At 50.9% G+C, this 12,611-nt stretch overlaps 1 protein-coding gene across 6 annotated transcripts in view; it reads right to left on the bottom strand.

The window, feature by feature from the left end:
* TNIP1 (TNFAIP3 interacting protein 1) overlaps positions 1–12,611 on the bottom strand; it is a 46,351-nt gene that overhangs the window by 16,521 nt on the left and 17,219 nt on the right. For 5 of the 6 annotated variants that reach the window (XM_039483335.1, XM_039483334.1, XM_039483336.1 and 2 more), the window contains exons 2-5: positions 6,688–6,858; positions 5,066–5,188; positions 2,951–3,039; positions 2,255–2,323 (exon numbers count right to left, since the gene is read on the bottom strand). In XM_039483335.1, coding sequence (XP_039339269.1) covers positions 2,255–2,323; positions 2,951–3,039; positions 5,066–5,188; positions 6,688–6,820 — 414 coding nt within the window. In that variant the 5' untranslated portion in view covers positions 6,821–6,858. The remainder of the gene's footprint in view (positions 1–2,254; positions 2,324–2,950; positions 3,040–5,065; positions 5,189–6,687; positions 6,859–12,611) is intronic. The other variant, XM_039483337.1, reaches the window with a different exon arrangement.

Raw genomic sequence — 12,611 nt, 5'->3', positions numbered from 1 at the left:
TGCTGGGAGCCTAGCACCGCTCCCGGGGCTGCCCAACTGATGCCCCGCCCCCCGTCCTTTTGCCCCCAATGGCCCCGGGAAATCCCAGAGTTGCAGGAGTCTGTATCCACCTCTCACGCGTCCCGCGGCTGACTCAAAGGGGAACGTGAAAAAGCAACATCCCCCAGCTTCACAAACCACAGGCCGTTCTCAGCTCTGTGGCTTTCTGGCCCCCATTAGCTTTTATCACCGTTAGCAATACCGCTGAGGAGGGCACCCTGTCCGGGAACACTGCACGTGGCAGCCTCTGTATGTGCCCAGCCAGGCAGCACACAGGTCAGCTGTAAAGCCCCCTGCCAATGAGAAGAGCCAAGAGAAAACTGGCTAAGACAATGCCAAGCAGTAAAGTTACTGGAGCGAACTCCATTCCCAGCGTCTGCCAGGGGGAGCTGCTATAGATAGGAACGGAGCAGGGCGGCTTGGGGAGTAGCTCCCTGCTATTCCAGCCCCAGCACCAACATAACACGCTTCTGACTTTGCATCACCCCACCTCAAGTGTCTGCCACACATGCACCCAGCCGCCCTCTCGCCTGCTCCTGGTTTCTCTCTACGCGCACAGGTTGCACCGGTTTCTCTTAAAACTGGGTGAGTTTCCCTATGGGTTTAAATGGGTTGAGCTGGCACCTCTCAATGGACAGGTGGAAGCCGGACGGCTATAAGCTGATTTCAGAGCATCCACACACAAAGCTGCACTGGATTAATTAAACCGCTATAAGTCACACCCTTTAGTGAAACTGGTGCAAATGTGTGCATGGGCTGGGCCTTGCACTAACCCGGGGACCTGTCCCAGTGGAGCAGCATGTGTTTCTGGGACCTGGCACTGGGGCTGTTTTTATCCAACAAGAAGCTATTCTCTTTACTGTCCTATTTCCCTCCCCAGCCCCGGATGCTGCCCGACTCGGACACAGTGGTCTGGGCCCAGAGCAAAGCGTGCAGTGACTCGCTCCACCGCAGTGCAGGCAGGGTGGGAAGGATTCCCCCCTTTAGGTTTGCTCCCCGCAGAACCGCCGCAGGACAAGGCCAGGCTCTGGGAACCAAAACACAGGCTGACACACAAGGGCTGGGTACAGGCAGAAAGTGGACGCTAGGGGGCGAGTGCCCCCTTCCTCAGCGGCTCAGCTCCTAGTCTGAATCAGCCTGAATGCTGCTCACCGACACACTGCAGCCTGCAGCCAGACTCCCAGAAAAACAACGGCGCCGACAGCACCAGCCTGCTCAGGGCGGAAGAAGGGCCGGGAGGCAGTGACTGGCAATGCTCTCAAGGGATGCACTCCCCTGGGACTCCTGTCAGGGGTACAGCCAAGCTTACCACAGGCAGGCTGAGTGCAGGCTACCCAATGGGCCTCAGTCAGGACCCTGCCCGACCAGCTCTGCTGTGCCAGCAGTGGGCACCTGCTGAGCAGAGCCTGCTAGCCATGCTGAGTCCTATGGTGGCTTTTACAGGGATCATTAACAGGGGGACAGGAGGATCCTAAACAGGCCAGGGTGGGTGCAAAAATCCCATCGACTGTGTGTGTGGCAGGGGGGCATGGCGGGGGGGGGGGGGGCATAACCGAACAATTGTCAAGTTGCGCAGAGACTGAAAGAGTTACGAAATGTGCAGTGCCAGATTGCGCCACTCAGGACTTTACAGCCCCTTTCTTCAGCCCCGAGGCGCCCAGTTTCCCAGGGCGACGGCCTGCCCTCCTGGCTGAACGCCCAGCTGCCCAGAGGGAAGTCACAGGCACGGGTCCATTTGCATAAGTGAGGGAGAAGGCCCTTCTGCAGCAGCCTCCTGCTTCCCCCTTCTGATCTTCCTGACCATGTCCCGGGAAATGGGCCAAGGGGAGCCATCGTGCGGTGGTTCCTGTGCACGTGCCACAGCCCTCGTGCATCAGGCCAGGGACTGAAACGGGGCGAGGCGATGGGGAAGTGGGCGCAGGGAGAATTGGCTGGCTGCTGCTCTGGCCTTGCTACTCACTTAGACAAGCTGGGAATCAGCGCTCTTTCCCTAGCTACTGCCCCTGATCGCCCGCCACCTACCTGGCCTCCATTCCCATTCAGGAAGAGCAAACACTGTCAGTGCAGGGGAAACGACCACAAACGGCCTTGCCCATCTCACACAGTCCCCACCGCCTGCCCGTGGACACGCTGTGCCCCCGCGGTGTACTAATAGCCCTGTCTCGAGCCCCAAACGAGCTTCTCCTCAGGGAGCCGAGCTGGCAAGATAACTCACCGACTTCCTGCTCTCCTGGGAAAACCTCTTGTCCTCACCAGATACAATTTCGAACTCTGAGGAGGATCCCTGCAAAGGGAGAGAGGGAGTCGGGCCCTCACGCAGGGAAAGTGAATCCCGCAGTGCCCCATCACAGCAAAGGGAGGACGGAGATTATAGGGGCGGCAGGGAAGGGAGACATTTCCCCGTTCCGCCAGCTAGCGTAATGCCATTAGCTCTAGTACACAACAGAGACGGTTTGGGCCAGCGGGTCAGCTCTTTAAGCCACTCTATGCATTGTAAAGATGATCCTCCAGGTTTGGGGACTAGAATCCAGTGACTGGGGCCTCCTAGGACAGACAGGTTTCCCCACAAACAGAAAGCAAGTCCTGTGTCTACAGGGGTCAGAGCTGGGATGGAAGCCCCTGAAGGGAAAGCGAATGGGCTTAGGTAACGGTGGCTGGCGCTGCAGTCTAATGCTACAATGCAGAGCAGCTGTTGCAATTACATGCTAGTCTAAAGACTTAGTCCATTCTATCTCTGATGTGGGAAACAAAACCGGGAACCCACCCCAGTCAGGCAGGAATTCTAGCCCCTTCCAACATGTCTGTTTCCTTAAGCCTCAGAATATATATATATTTTTTTAATTGCCTGATAATTTCAGGGCCTGGGCTGCTAAGGGTTAAAGGGCAAATGCCTCCCTTTCATCAGACTTACAGTGGATGGAGGCTTCTGAGCTTCTGCATCCGGCTCCTTCTCAGCTTTGCCTGGACCCGCAGGGGACAGGTGTGGCTCTGGATCACCTCCTGTAAAAGGGAGAGGACGTCACAGCTGTGAATGTTTCAGAGCTTGGCATGGTAAACGGGACAGCAGTGAAGAGGCAGAGACCAGACAGGCTAGGAAGTCACAGAGAACAATGATTTCCAGGCAGTGCGACAGGACAGAAACCTCCAACCCATTCCCCGGAAGGGGAAAGGGAATTCAGGCTTCCAGTGGGTGAAATTCTGCACTGGCAACAAATAATTACTCAACTGGCCCCTCTCTGATCCCTCCCCCCTGGCTACAAAACAAGAGAGTCTTGTAACATCAACAGGCTGCAGAGAGAGGTCAGAGTGTGGATTGGTTTCCTCCCATCTAACCAGCAGCAACAGACTAACAGGCCCCGAGGAACGGCTTCCAGGGCTAAGCACCACACTTGTAAACCCTTCTCCTGGCCCTTGCCAGTGGCTGCTCTGTGGGGAAGTGGCCCAGGTAATGCCCTGCATGCCGTGCAAACGCAGACTGTGTGTATTAACTCCCAGGCATTTGCCTTTGGTCAGTCAGCTGTGTCAGGTAAAGCAGCTGGAAGTTCCCCTGTTCGGATGCTTCATGCCGCTATCCTGAAAGATCAGGTCCAGGGCTCAGATATTCTCTTTGCAGCCCTTTAAGGCTCGTCAGCCAGTCCCTGTGAGCAGACAACTGTAACCACAACAGCCCTCACACGGATATAGTTTGTGTGTGGTGGGGCGGGGAGGAGAGGGGGCAGGGCGGCGTTACCTCCCCCCAAACTGAAAGCCCCAGGCAGGTGCGGAATTTGCCCCCCCACCACATGCGACCCCATTGACCTGACTGGAGCTTCTCCCCTCTCCCCTACGCCTATGCGGGAATTCACAAGGATTCCTATTGGTTCTAACACCAGTTCAGCTGACTTTGTGGGAGCCCTGGGGTAGATAACCCTCCGGCAGCCACAGCCATTTTGAATCACTCCTTCGATTAGACTTGCTTTAAGCAGCTTTACCTAAAAACGGTTCTAGAAACGGGCTTGGCTGCAGGAGGCTTGTCTACATTAGGGTACTTGCTGGTTCTGCAGGGAAGGAAATTTTGGCCAACAAGAGTAAGTCCCCACTCTTATTGAGCACGCCAGGGAAGGCTTGATGTCCACAGAAATCAGACAGGACCTCAAGTTTTCATGGCTTATCTGAAACATGCACAAATTACAGCAGCACTCAACAAATTGTCCTCAGAAGGGAGCAGGAGCTGGAGAAGGCAGACTAGCTGCAGGGGCAAATCTCAATGTAAAAGAAGGGCAGCAGCCAGCTCTTTTCATTAGGACACTTAACTTTGCTCTTCACCTTTCATTGGCCATTGCATAGGTTAGGAATCACTTCTTTGCAAGAAGGCAGGTTGCAGCCTTTTTGCACACAGGACTCCTGGACCACAGGGCACCAACCGTCTGCATACCCATTTTAAAATGCTGCCACAGGCTGTTACATTGAGAACACAAGAACGGCCACACTGGGTCAGACCAAAGGTCCATCTAGCCCAGTATCCTGCCTTCTGACAGTGGCCAATGCCAGGTGCCCCAGAGGGAATGAACAGGACAGGTCATCATCAAGTGATCCATCCCCTGTTGCCCATTCCCAGCTCCTGGCAAACAGAGGGTAGGGACACCATCCCTAATGGATCTGCACTAGGGAAGGGTAATGGGCAGGTCAGATGTGACTTGCCAAACCTTGCTCTGACCTCTCTCCATAAATGCAGAGCAGCTGTTGCAATTACATGCTAGTCTAAAGTCACAGACTCGCAGGCCATTCTACCACTGATGTGGGAAACAAAGACACTCCACAGGCCATGCAGCTCCCTGGGGAAATCAGGGTCAGAGAAGAAAGGTCAAGTAAGTGTGCGTGCGCGCGTGTGTGTGCGCGCGAGAGAGAGAAGTTCTATAGAAAACAGGAGGAGAAAAAACTACTATGAAATCCAGCCAAGTGTGAATCTGCTCAGACAAATACTTTGTGTCCGATTCCTGAATCTGGACTGGAGGGCTCTCCCTGGGTAAGCTTCCCACCTTCGTACCTGTTATTTCAGGCAGTTTGTCGAAAGAGGAAGACGACCTCAGCATCTCATTGTCCTTCACAAGGTCCTCCACCTTCTGCCGCAGCTTCGATGCTTCCATCTGGGACTCCTCCAGCAGTTCTCCTGGTGTATACAGTAAACAGAGGAGTTCATATTTCCTGGTATTTACACCCCTTCCCTCGTATATAGCTGCCATGCCCCAGAGGCCAGTTCCCCATGCCAGCCTGCAAAAATCCCCTCCCCCCCTTGTATTTCACGACCAGGAGAAATGGAAATGTCACACGACAGAAATAATTCTTCCCAAGCAAATAATCCCAAACCAGAACTACAGTTGTTGCTTCTCTAGCATGGAAACATCAAGGACAGCACATCTTACAGGGAGATTATAGATTTCATGTCTTCCCCAGTGTTTAAAAGCTCTGATCTTAAGCCAGAAAACCTCACCCTGGGCCAGGAGGGTCCCCTTTCCAAAGCCTTTGATCTCCACTGGGTAGTACAACTAGATCTAATCTTTTCCCACAGTCATGCATCTTGTCAGGCGTCTTGGAACGGTGCATCACAGTCTTCTGCTGCCTGTGAACTCCGAGATGTTACTGGTACATCTACACTGCAGCTACATTCTGTCATCTTCACTGTGTCTACACCAGGCATTAGGTCGACCTAACCCCAGCACTCAGAAGGCGACATTTTTCACAGCTCTGAGTGATGTAGCTAGATTGATCTAACTTGTAAGTGTGGACCAGGCCTTAGTCTGCATTATTTGGGTCCACAGAGTCAAGAGGTTCCCCTACATTTGCAGCACAGAAGCCAGCAGTGGAGGTGGACTAAGTGTCATCAGGTCCCACTACAGCAAGAGGGGAAAAAGCCATCAAACGGATTAGGGGTGGGGAGTTTCAGCTGGTAGCTGAACATGAGCATAGCCTTATTTAAAAGCTAGTTGGATCAAGGCTCCTGCAGTACATCACAGAAGGATGCTAGAGGAGCTGAGCACATTTAAGATACTTAATTCTCAGCCATGCATCAGCACAGCAACCATAGCAACCCATCCATTTAGCACAGACCGCGGGCCTTTCCGTAGGCGACACAAACAGCAGGTGTCTCAGCCCATCCGCACGTCCCTGTGCACAAGCCACAAGATCCTGCTGGCACCACGACAGATTTTACAGGGAGCAAAGAGCTTTGTGTTGCCTTCTCAGTGACAAGCTAATGCCCACTCCCAGTATGCACAGCTGTGCCACTCACTGCAAAATGGCACAACTCATACCTGGAGGGGTTTCCGAGGCAGGGAATCACCCCTTGGGTATGAGTCGTCCAGGGCACGTTCAGGAAAGGTTGAGAGGGACTACACATTGAACGTATCGTCCCACGTTCCATGCCCCAGCTAGGGAGTATTGCAGAGCCAGCAAGCGCACCCTGGGGTGGGGAAAGAGAGGGGTGTCACTCCGTAGCACCCCCTCTAGCTGATGAAGCAGTGAGAGCACCATGCTCTTTTGGATGCGGCATCGAGGCTGCAAGGCAAGGGTCTGCCACAGGGAGGCAGTGGACTCTCCAGAAAGGGGAAGGATAAAAGAAAACCCACCCTTCCCCCCCCCCCCGCACAAGTCCAGCACCACAACAATTACCTAGAGACTTTATCCCCTGCATCTTCTCCTTCAGCCGGGTGTTCTCCTCCACCAGCCGCTCAAAGGCTGCGGCCGCCTCTTCCTGGGTCCCCCCACCAGGGTCGTAGATGCGGTAGGGTCCTTTCCCTTCCATGTCTGCAGCTTAATCATCTACCTCCCAACCAGCCATCCCTGAAAGGCAACAAATCAGAACGTCACCCTTCTCGACCTGAGCTCCTTGCAGCGCAAGAACGGCCCTGGGGTACCTCGAGCCCTAGCCCAGAGCTCACCAGCATTGGGGTTCCAGTGGCTGCCAGACACAGCTATCTCCAGTTGGCCTGCAGCTCACAACCACTATATGTAAATGTCACAAGAGGTGGGTGGGTGGGTGGCTGCATGTGCTACAGTGGGTTCTGCACTCCCCGGCCTCGCTGCAGACCTGCACTTGAAGCCTGGCTCAGTTCAGCAACAATGAGCACGCTGGTCTCCGTTGCTGGGTGTGGCTCAGCCACAGGACTGGGCACCAACTGGCATCCCCTGCTCATGGACAAACCCTGTCTCACCCCTTCCTTTCGCCCTGTCCCCAGCATGCACAAGTGCCCCACCGGTGTTAAAAGCCACCTGGAAGCATCACTGGCAACACAGCAGATTCTTTTGCTGCACCCCCCCGTCATCTCTCACCCATTAACGTCACGCAAGCTACAGCCATGGGCAGTGTGTCAGGAGAGAGGAGACCAAGTTATTCCCTCTCAATTGCATTTACTCACATTAAGAAACTCCGGTTGTTTTGGACCCCGAGCATTGCGTTTGCACACCTTTCCCTTACAGAGAACATCTGCAGGACAAGAGCAGAGCTGCTCTACGCACAGTTTTTGCACCAATTTAACTAGATCAGTTCAGAAACCGATATCATTAAATCAGTGAGACACCTATGAGCAGACCAGCCCCAAGATGGTTTACTGCAATTATCTTTTGAAGCTTCTGAGTGATACATGTTAGTCCTAAGAACGAGGAGTACTTGTGGCACCTGAGACTAACACATTTATTTGAGCATAAGCTTTCGTGGGCTAAAACCCACTCAGGGCATTCATTTCCAATCTCCTTCCCCACCTCCCTCAAAGTCATTTCACTGCAGACTCATTCCACTTGATCAGGCTTGGTCCTCTCCCCTTCCTCCTTGGAGCTGCTGGGCTCTCCTGCTATTTGGCCATATGGTTAACATTAGAGCTGGTTAAAACATTTTTGAAAAAAGATCACGAGAGCCGTGGAAGTTGTTTTCATCACAGTTTGACAGATCAAGATTTTTTTTGGTAAAGAAATGTTCCAAGGATTTTTTTTTTTTAAAGTGACATTTTCTAAAATGATTTTTTTCACTTTTGACGAGATTCCTGCCACACGACTAAACAGATCAAGTAAACCTGTCAGTGCAAACAGAACAGAGAGAAAACTGCCCCACAGAACCCCAAAAATGAAAACCTCACAAAGGGAAACCAAAAGGTAAGGGGGGAAAAGTCTCCATGAAAAATTTGTAAAAGACTGAGAAAGAGCAGAATGTTTACATGAATATTTCCATTGCCAGAAAATGGCCAAGTTTTTTAATTACAAGTAAACAAAACCGCCTTCAACCAGCTCCCAAACACACAGCTTAGTCCTGTCTGTGTTGCAAGATCAAACTGTGTTGGGCTCCACCCTATTAGATCCATCTTCTGCAATTCACTAGATGATGACTGTGTCAACACAGAGCCACAGAGCGGGCTGTGAGACATCTCAGATAAGCCCAATAGTTGGTTAAATAGCATTTTTGGCCCCAGGTGCCTCCTGGATACATTCCATGGCCCAACCCAGACATATTCCCAGGTGGAAAAAACAGTCTGTGTTAACCAGTTAAACCAGAAACAAAAGGCCCGGGAACCACTAAGTTATTTGCTGGGCCTAAGTACCTGGATGTGGCTCAGCCATGTGCAGAGAATCAGGTAGCGGTGGGCGAGAGGGAGAAGAGAGACAATAGCTGACACCAGGACATTTATCTATTAAGCCACCATTTTTGTGGGTGTCTCAAACAAAAAACAAAACAAAACCCTGGCTGGCTTTCTGCTGCAGTTAAGTGAAACAGTCCTCCTTTAAGCTCCAGGAACACCTTTGCCAGCTGCTACATGGCATTCAAAGGCTGCTAAATTACATTCAGTACTTCCCTAATTACTTTTCCAGGTAAGCAATGGCTTACCACAGGGATGTTATGAAACAGGGTGGAGTGGCTACCCGAGAATCACTGTATTACCACGAGTTCCACTCTAGAGCCGGTCAGGAATTCTTCGACAAACCGTTTTGTTTTTTTTACCCCCAAAATGCCAATTCATCAAAATCAAATCTGTTCACACAGCAGGGGCTGGATTCAACAAATCTCCTGACTCAAAAAACTGGGAAAAGAAAAAAGTTTTGAGATTAGAAAATGGTAAAACGTCCATTTAGACAAGCAGGAAGTTTCACAGGTTTTAAACAAAATGACTTTTTGGTTTGAAATTTTAGTACATTTACATTAAAAAGGGGAGGGGGGAGGAGAGTCGTTCAAAGAACAAAGATCAAAATTGAAACAACTTTTTTTCCCCCCAGGTTTTCCACTGACAAAAATTTTCAAGATTGATTTTTCATCCCAGTTTGGGACAGGGAATTTTCTCAATACTGTATCTCAAATTTTTGTGGGACAGGAAAGCTCTAGTCCATGCTCTGAAAATTTGAAGCCCCCTGGCCTGAGGCACAGAGCTACTTCCAAGTTTACATAACCTGCCTGTCAGTGGGATCAGGGACTTTCCAGATGACAATTGCCACCTGACAGGATCTGCAACCAGAATAGCAATTAACTTACTGATTGTTTGAAGATAATTAACATGACCTAGCGAGGGACTTTTCCTCCAGAGCAAGGTTTAAACTGCTAGTTAGAACGCACTGGGACAGCTCTGTGCACCTTCCCTGCGGATGTATTTCACTAAGCAGGACTGGATTCCAACAAAGCCCACTACGATGGATTAGAGGCCCAGGAGAAAGTTTGCAGGTCCAGTCCCTCCGTTTACAGCTTTGGAGTGCATTATCTTATCATGTACATGTTGCAAAGGCTTCCAGTGCACTACAGGTGACACAGGGCAAATCCCACATTCATTTCCGCAACCGGCAGTGCTCGTGAAAGAGAACTACTGGATCCCAGTCTATCAGTACCTACACGGGGAACAAATATTTAATAATGGGCTCCTCCATCTAGCAGGTCTAACACAATCCAACAGCTGGAAGCCAAAGCTAGACAAATTCAGACTGGAAATAGGCGTCAATTTTTAACAGTGAGAGTAACTGACCATTGGGACAACTTACCGAGGGTTGGGATGGATTCCCCACCACTGACCATTTTTAAATCAAGATGGGACGTTACTGACAAAGCTCTGCTCTAGGAATTATTCTGTGGAAGTTCTATGGCCTGTGTTAGACAGAAGGCCAGACTAGTTGATCACAAAGATTGCCTGGCCAGAAGGGACCAATGAGAGACAGCAGTGATAGACAGGCACTGAGTGAGCCCCCGACCACTCCACAGCACATAACTCTGCCATTGGACCGCCATCCTGGCCAGCAGCGCCTTCTGCTATTCCAGCCCTGACCTCCCCAGGCAGAAGCACATGGGGAGCTTGCACAAGGCGCATGGAGGCCCACAGCAAGGCACCAAGCCTAGATGTTAAGACTCGTGCTTTCTGTGGCCTGAGGGAGTTATGATACCACGTCTCCAAAGGGGAGAGACAGGTGCATCATGACCCACCAAGACCTGTCTGCATTTAGAATAGCGAGCCCCCTCCCTACACACACGGATCTGCATTCTCAGACCAGGGGGACGCTCAGGCAGAGAGTACTTCAAGGGGGTGAAGAGCAGTCAGAACAGTCACTAGCTTCTCAGGTGCTACCTGACCAAAGGCTCTGTTTCTGGAGCATGTGGGAGCAGCTGACAGAGCTGGGGCAGTTTCAGTACCTGCTGACCTCCCATAACGAGCGAGACAGCATCCAGCACCGGGAAGTGCTCAGCACTGTCAGATTCAGCATCCCACAGACGAGATGCACCGAGGGCGAAAGAATTCCCTAAAAAGAATGCAAGCCAGCAGGAAGGGACAGGCGGTCAGGCTGCCTTAGACATGCCGGGGAACTGGGACCATCTCACATGGGGGGGAGGGAGAGGTATTCACCACCAGCTGTCTTAGCAGTTCTTCCTCGTTATCCAAGAATCAAACATTTGGTTGCCAAGCCTCATGGGACTGAGTGGTTGGGAGGACAGGTAGGTTAATGCACAGATCTCACTTAAGAGAATGAGCCATAGGGAACCATTGTCCTAAACAAATGATTCCAATAGCCAGAGGTTGGCTGATTAGAAAGACTTGAGCCACCTTTAGTCTCATACAGACAGTGGCCTTTGTCTGCCTGAGTCTGCTGATGGCCTGGAACAGTAGCGCCAAGCCATCCATATTGGTCAACTCTGAAGCCTAATGAGGGCAATTCAAATGTCAAAGTCGTTAAGTGTTTCCCCACCAATTAGCAGTGGTATTTAGGTCCAGCCCAGCCCATTGTGACACACACAGCGTTTCTCTGTCACACACAGGGTCCAATTCAAGGCTCTTTCTCTCACACCCACCCCCATGATCCTACTGCTGTTCAAGACTCCACAGGCGCCTTTGGTAATCCATGGGGCCCTCCCATCCCCTCTGCCACAAGGCCACCAAAAGTTTTGTTCATGTTCTGAGTTAGGGCCAGAAGGAGCCGTGAACTTCACCGTTCCTCAGCCCTGAACTGAAGAGAAATGGGGGGGCTGGGGTTTCAAGTTGTCCTGGTCTTTTCATCAAGCGATGACGACTCCTCCCGAGTCGTGAGACTATCTGAGGGGAGAGCACAACAACCTCAAGAGAACCAGAGGGAGAGGACACAGTCACGCAAGGCTGACTGCGGTCACCTGCCCACCAGCTCTGTTCTCAGCCTGCTGGAGAAGAGAGTGGGGGCACAGAGACCTTTCAGAGGAGGGCTTTTATAACAACTCAGCACAAGGAGAAATGAGAGGACGAGAGTGGGTGGGGGAGAATTCAGATTAAAGATCAAGAATGTCACATGTCTAAATGGCCACATCGCAGTGTCTGGGAGAAAAATACAACTCAATGAGCCATCAGTGCCAAGTCAGCAGCATTGGGGATTAGTAAGGGGGAGACAGCTCTTGCTCTTTCGTTAAGCACAAGAATGAGCTTCTCCTCCTTTCCCTGGTTCAGATCTCTCCCCCATGCCCAGTATGTTGACAATAGAGCTAGTCAGACCTTTTCAGACAACTGTTTTTCGTCAGAAAACACCGATTCGTTGAAACTGAAACCACTCAGGGAAAGGGTAGTTTTTTCTACAAAAATAAAAAGTAAAAAAATTTTTTAGCTGAAGTTTTAAAATTGTTGAAATGTTTCATTTTGACATTCCAGGTTGAAATAACTTTTTGTTTCAAAATTAAACTAATTATAGTAAAAAAAGCAATAAAAATTGGTCAAAATTGACCCAAATGGATTTTATTTATTATTATTATTATTTTTCAGTTTGTGAAAATTTTCTAGGTTTTGACTTTTCAGCCCTATTTGAGACAGGACATTTTTTCGACATCTCAAATATTTTCATGAGACAGTAAAACTGGTTCGGTGCTAGCCCTTGCTTAAAGTTCTCCCCCATCTCCATCCACTTTAACTAGCAGGCAGCACCAAAGCAGACTGAGAAAGGAGAGGCAGAGAGATCAGGGCTGCGAGGCAGGACTCCTGGGTTCCCACCATATCCCTAGCACTGACTTGCTGTGAGGCCCCTTCTGCAAAATGGGGATCACGCTGGCTTAGCACCCATTCAGGTGTAGCAGGTACTAGTTAATGGTTGTTAAGCACCCCTGGAAAGCATAAAGGCAATGG

The sequence above is a fragment of the Mauremys reevesii genome, linkage group 8 (assembly GCF_016161935.1).
Source record: "Mauremys reevesii isolate NIE-2019 linkage group 8, ASM1616193v1, whole genome shotgun sequence".
Lineage (NCBI taxonomy): Eukaryota > Metazoa > Chordata > Testudines > Geoemydidae > Mauremys > Mauremys reevesii.
The sequence above is the reverse complement of the archived record's forward strand: the minus strand, read 5'-3'. Positions and strand labels throughout refer to the sequence as shown.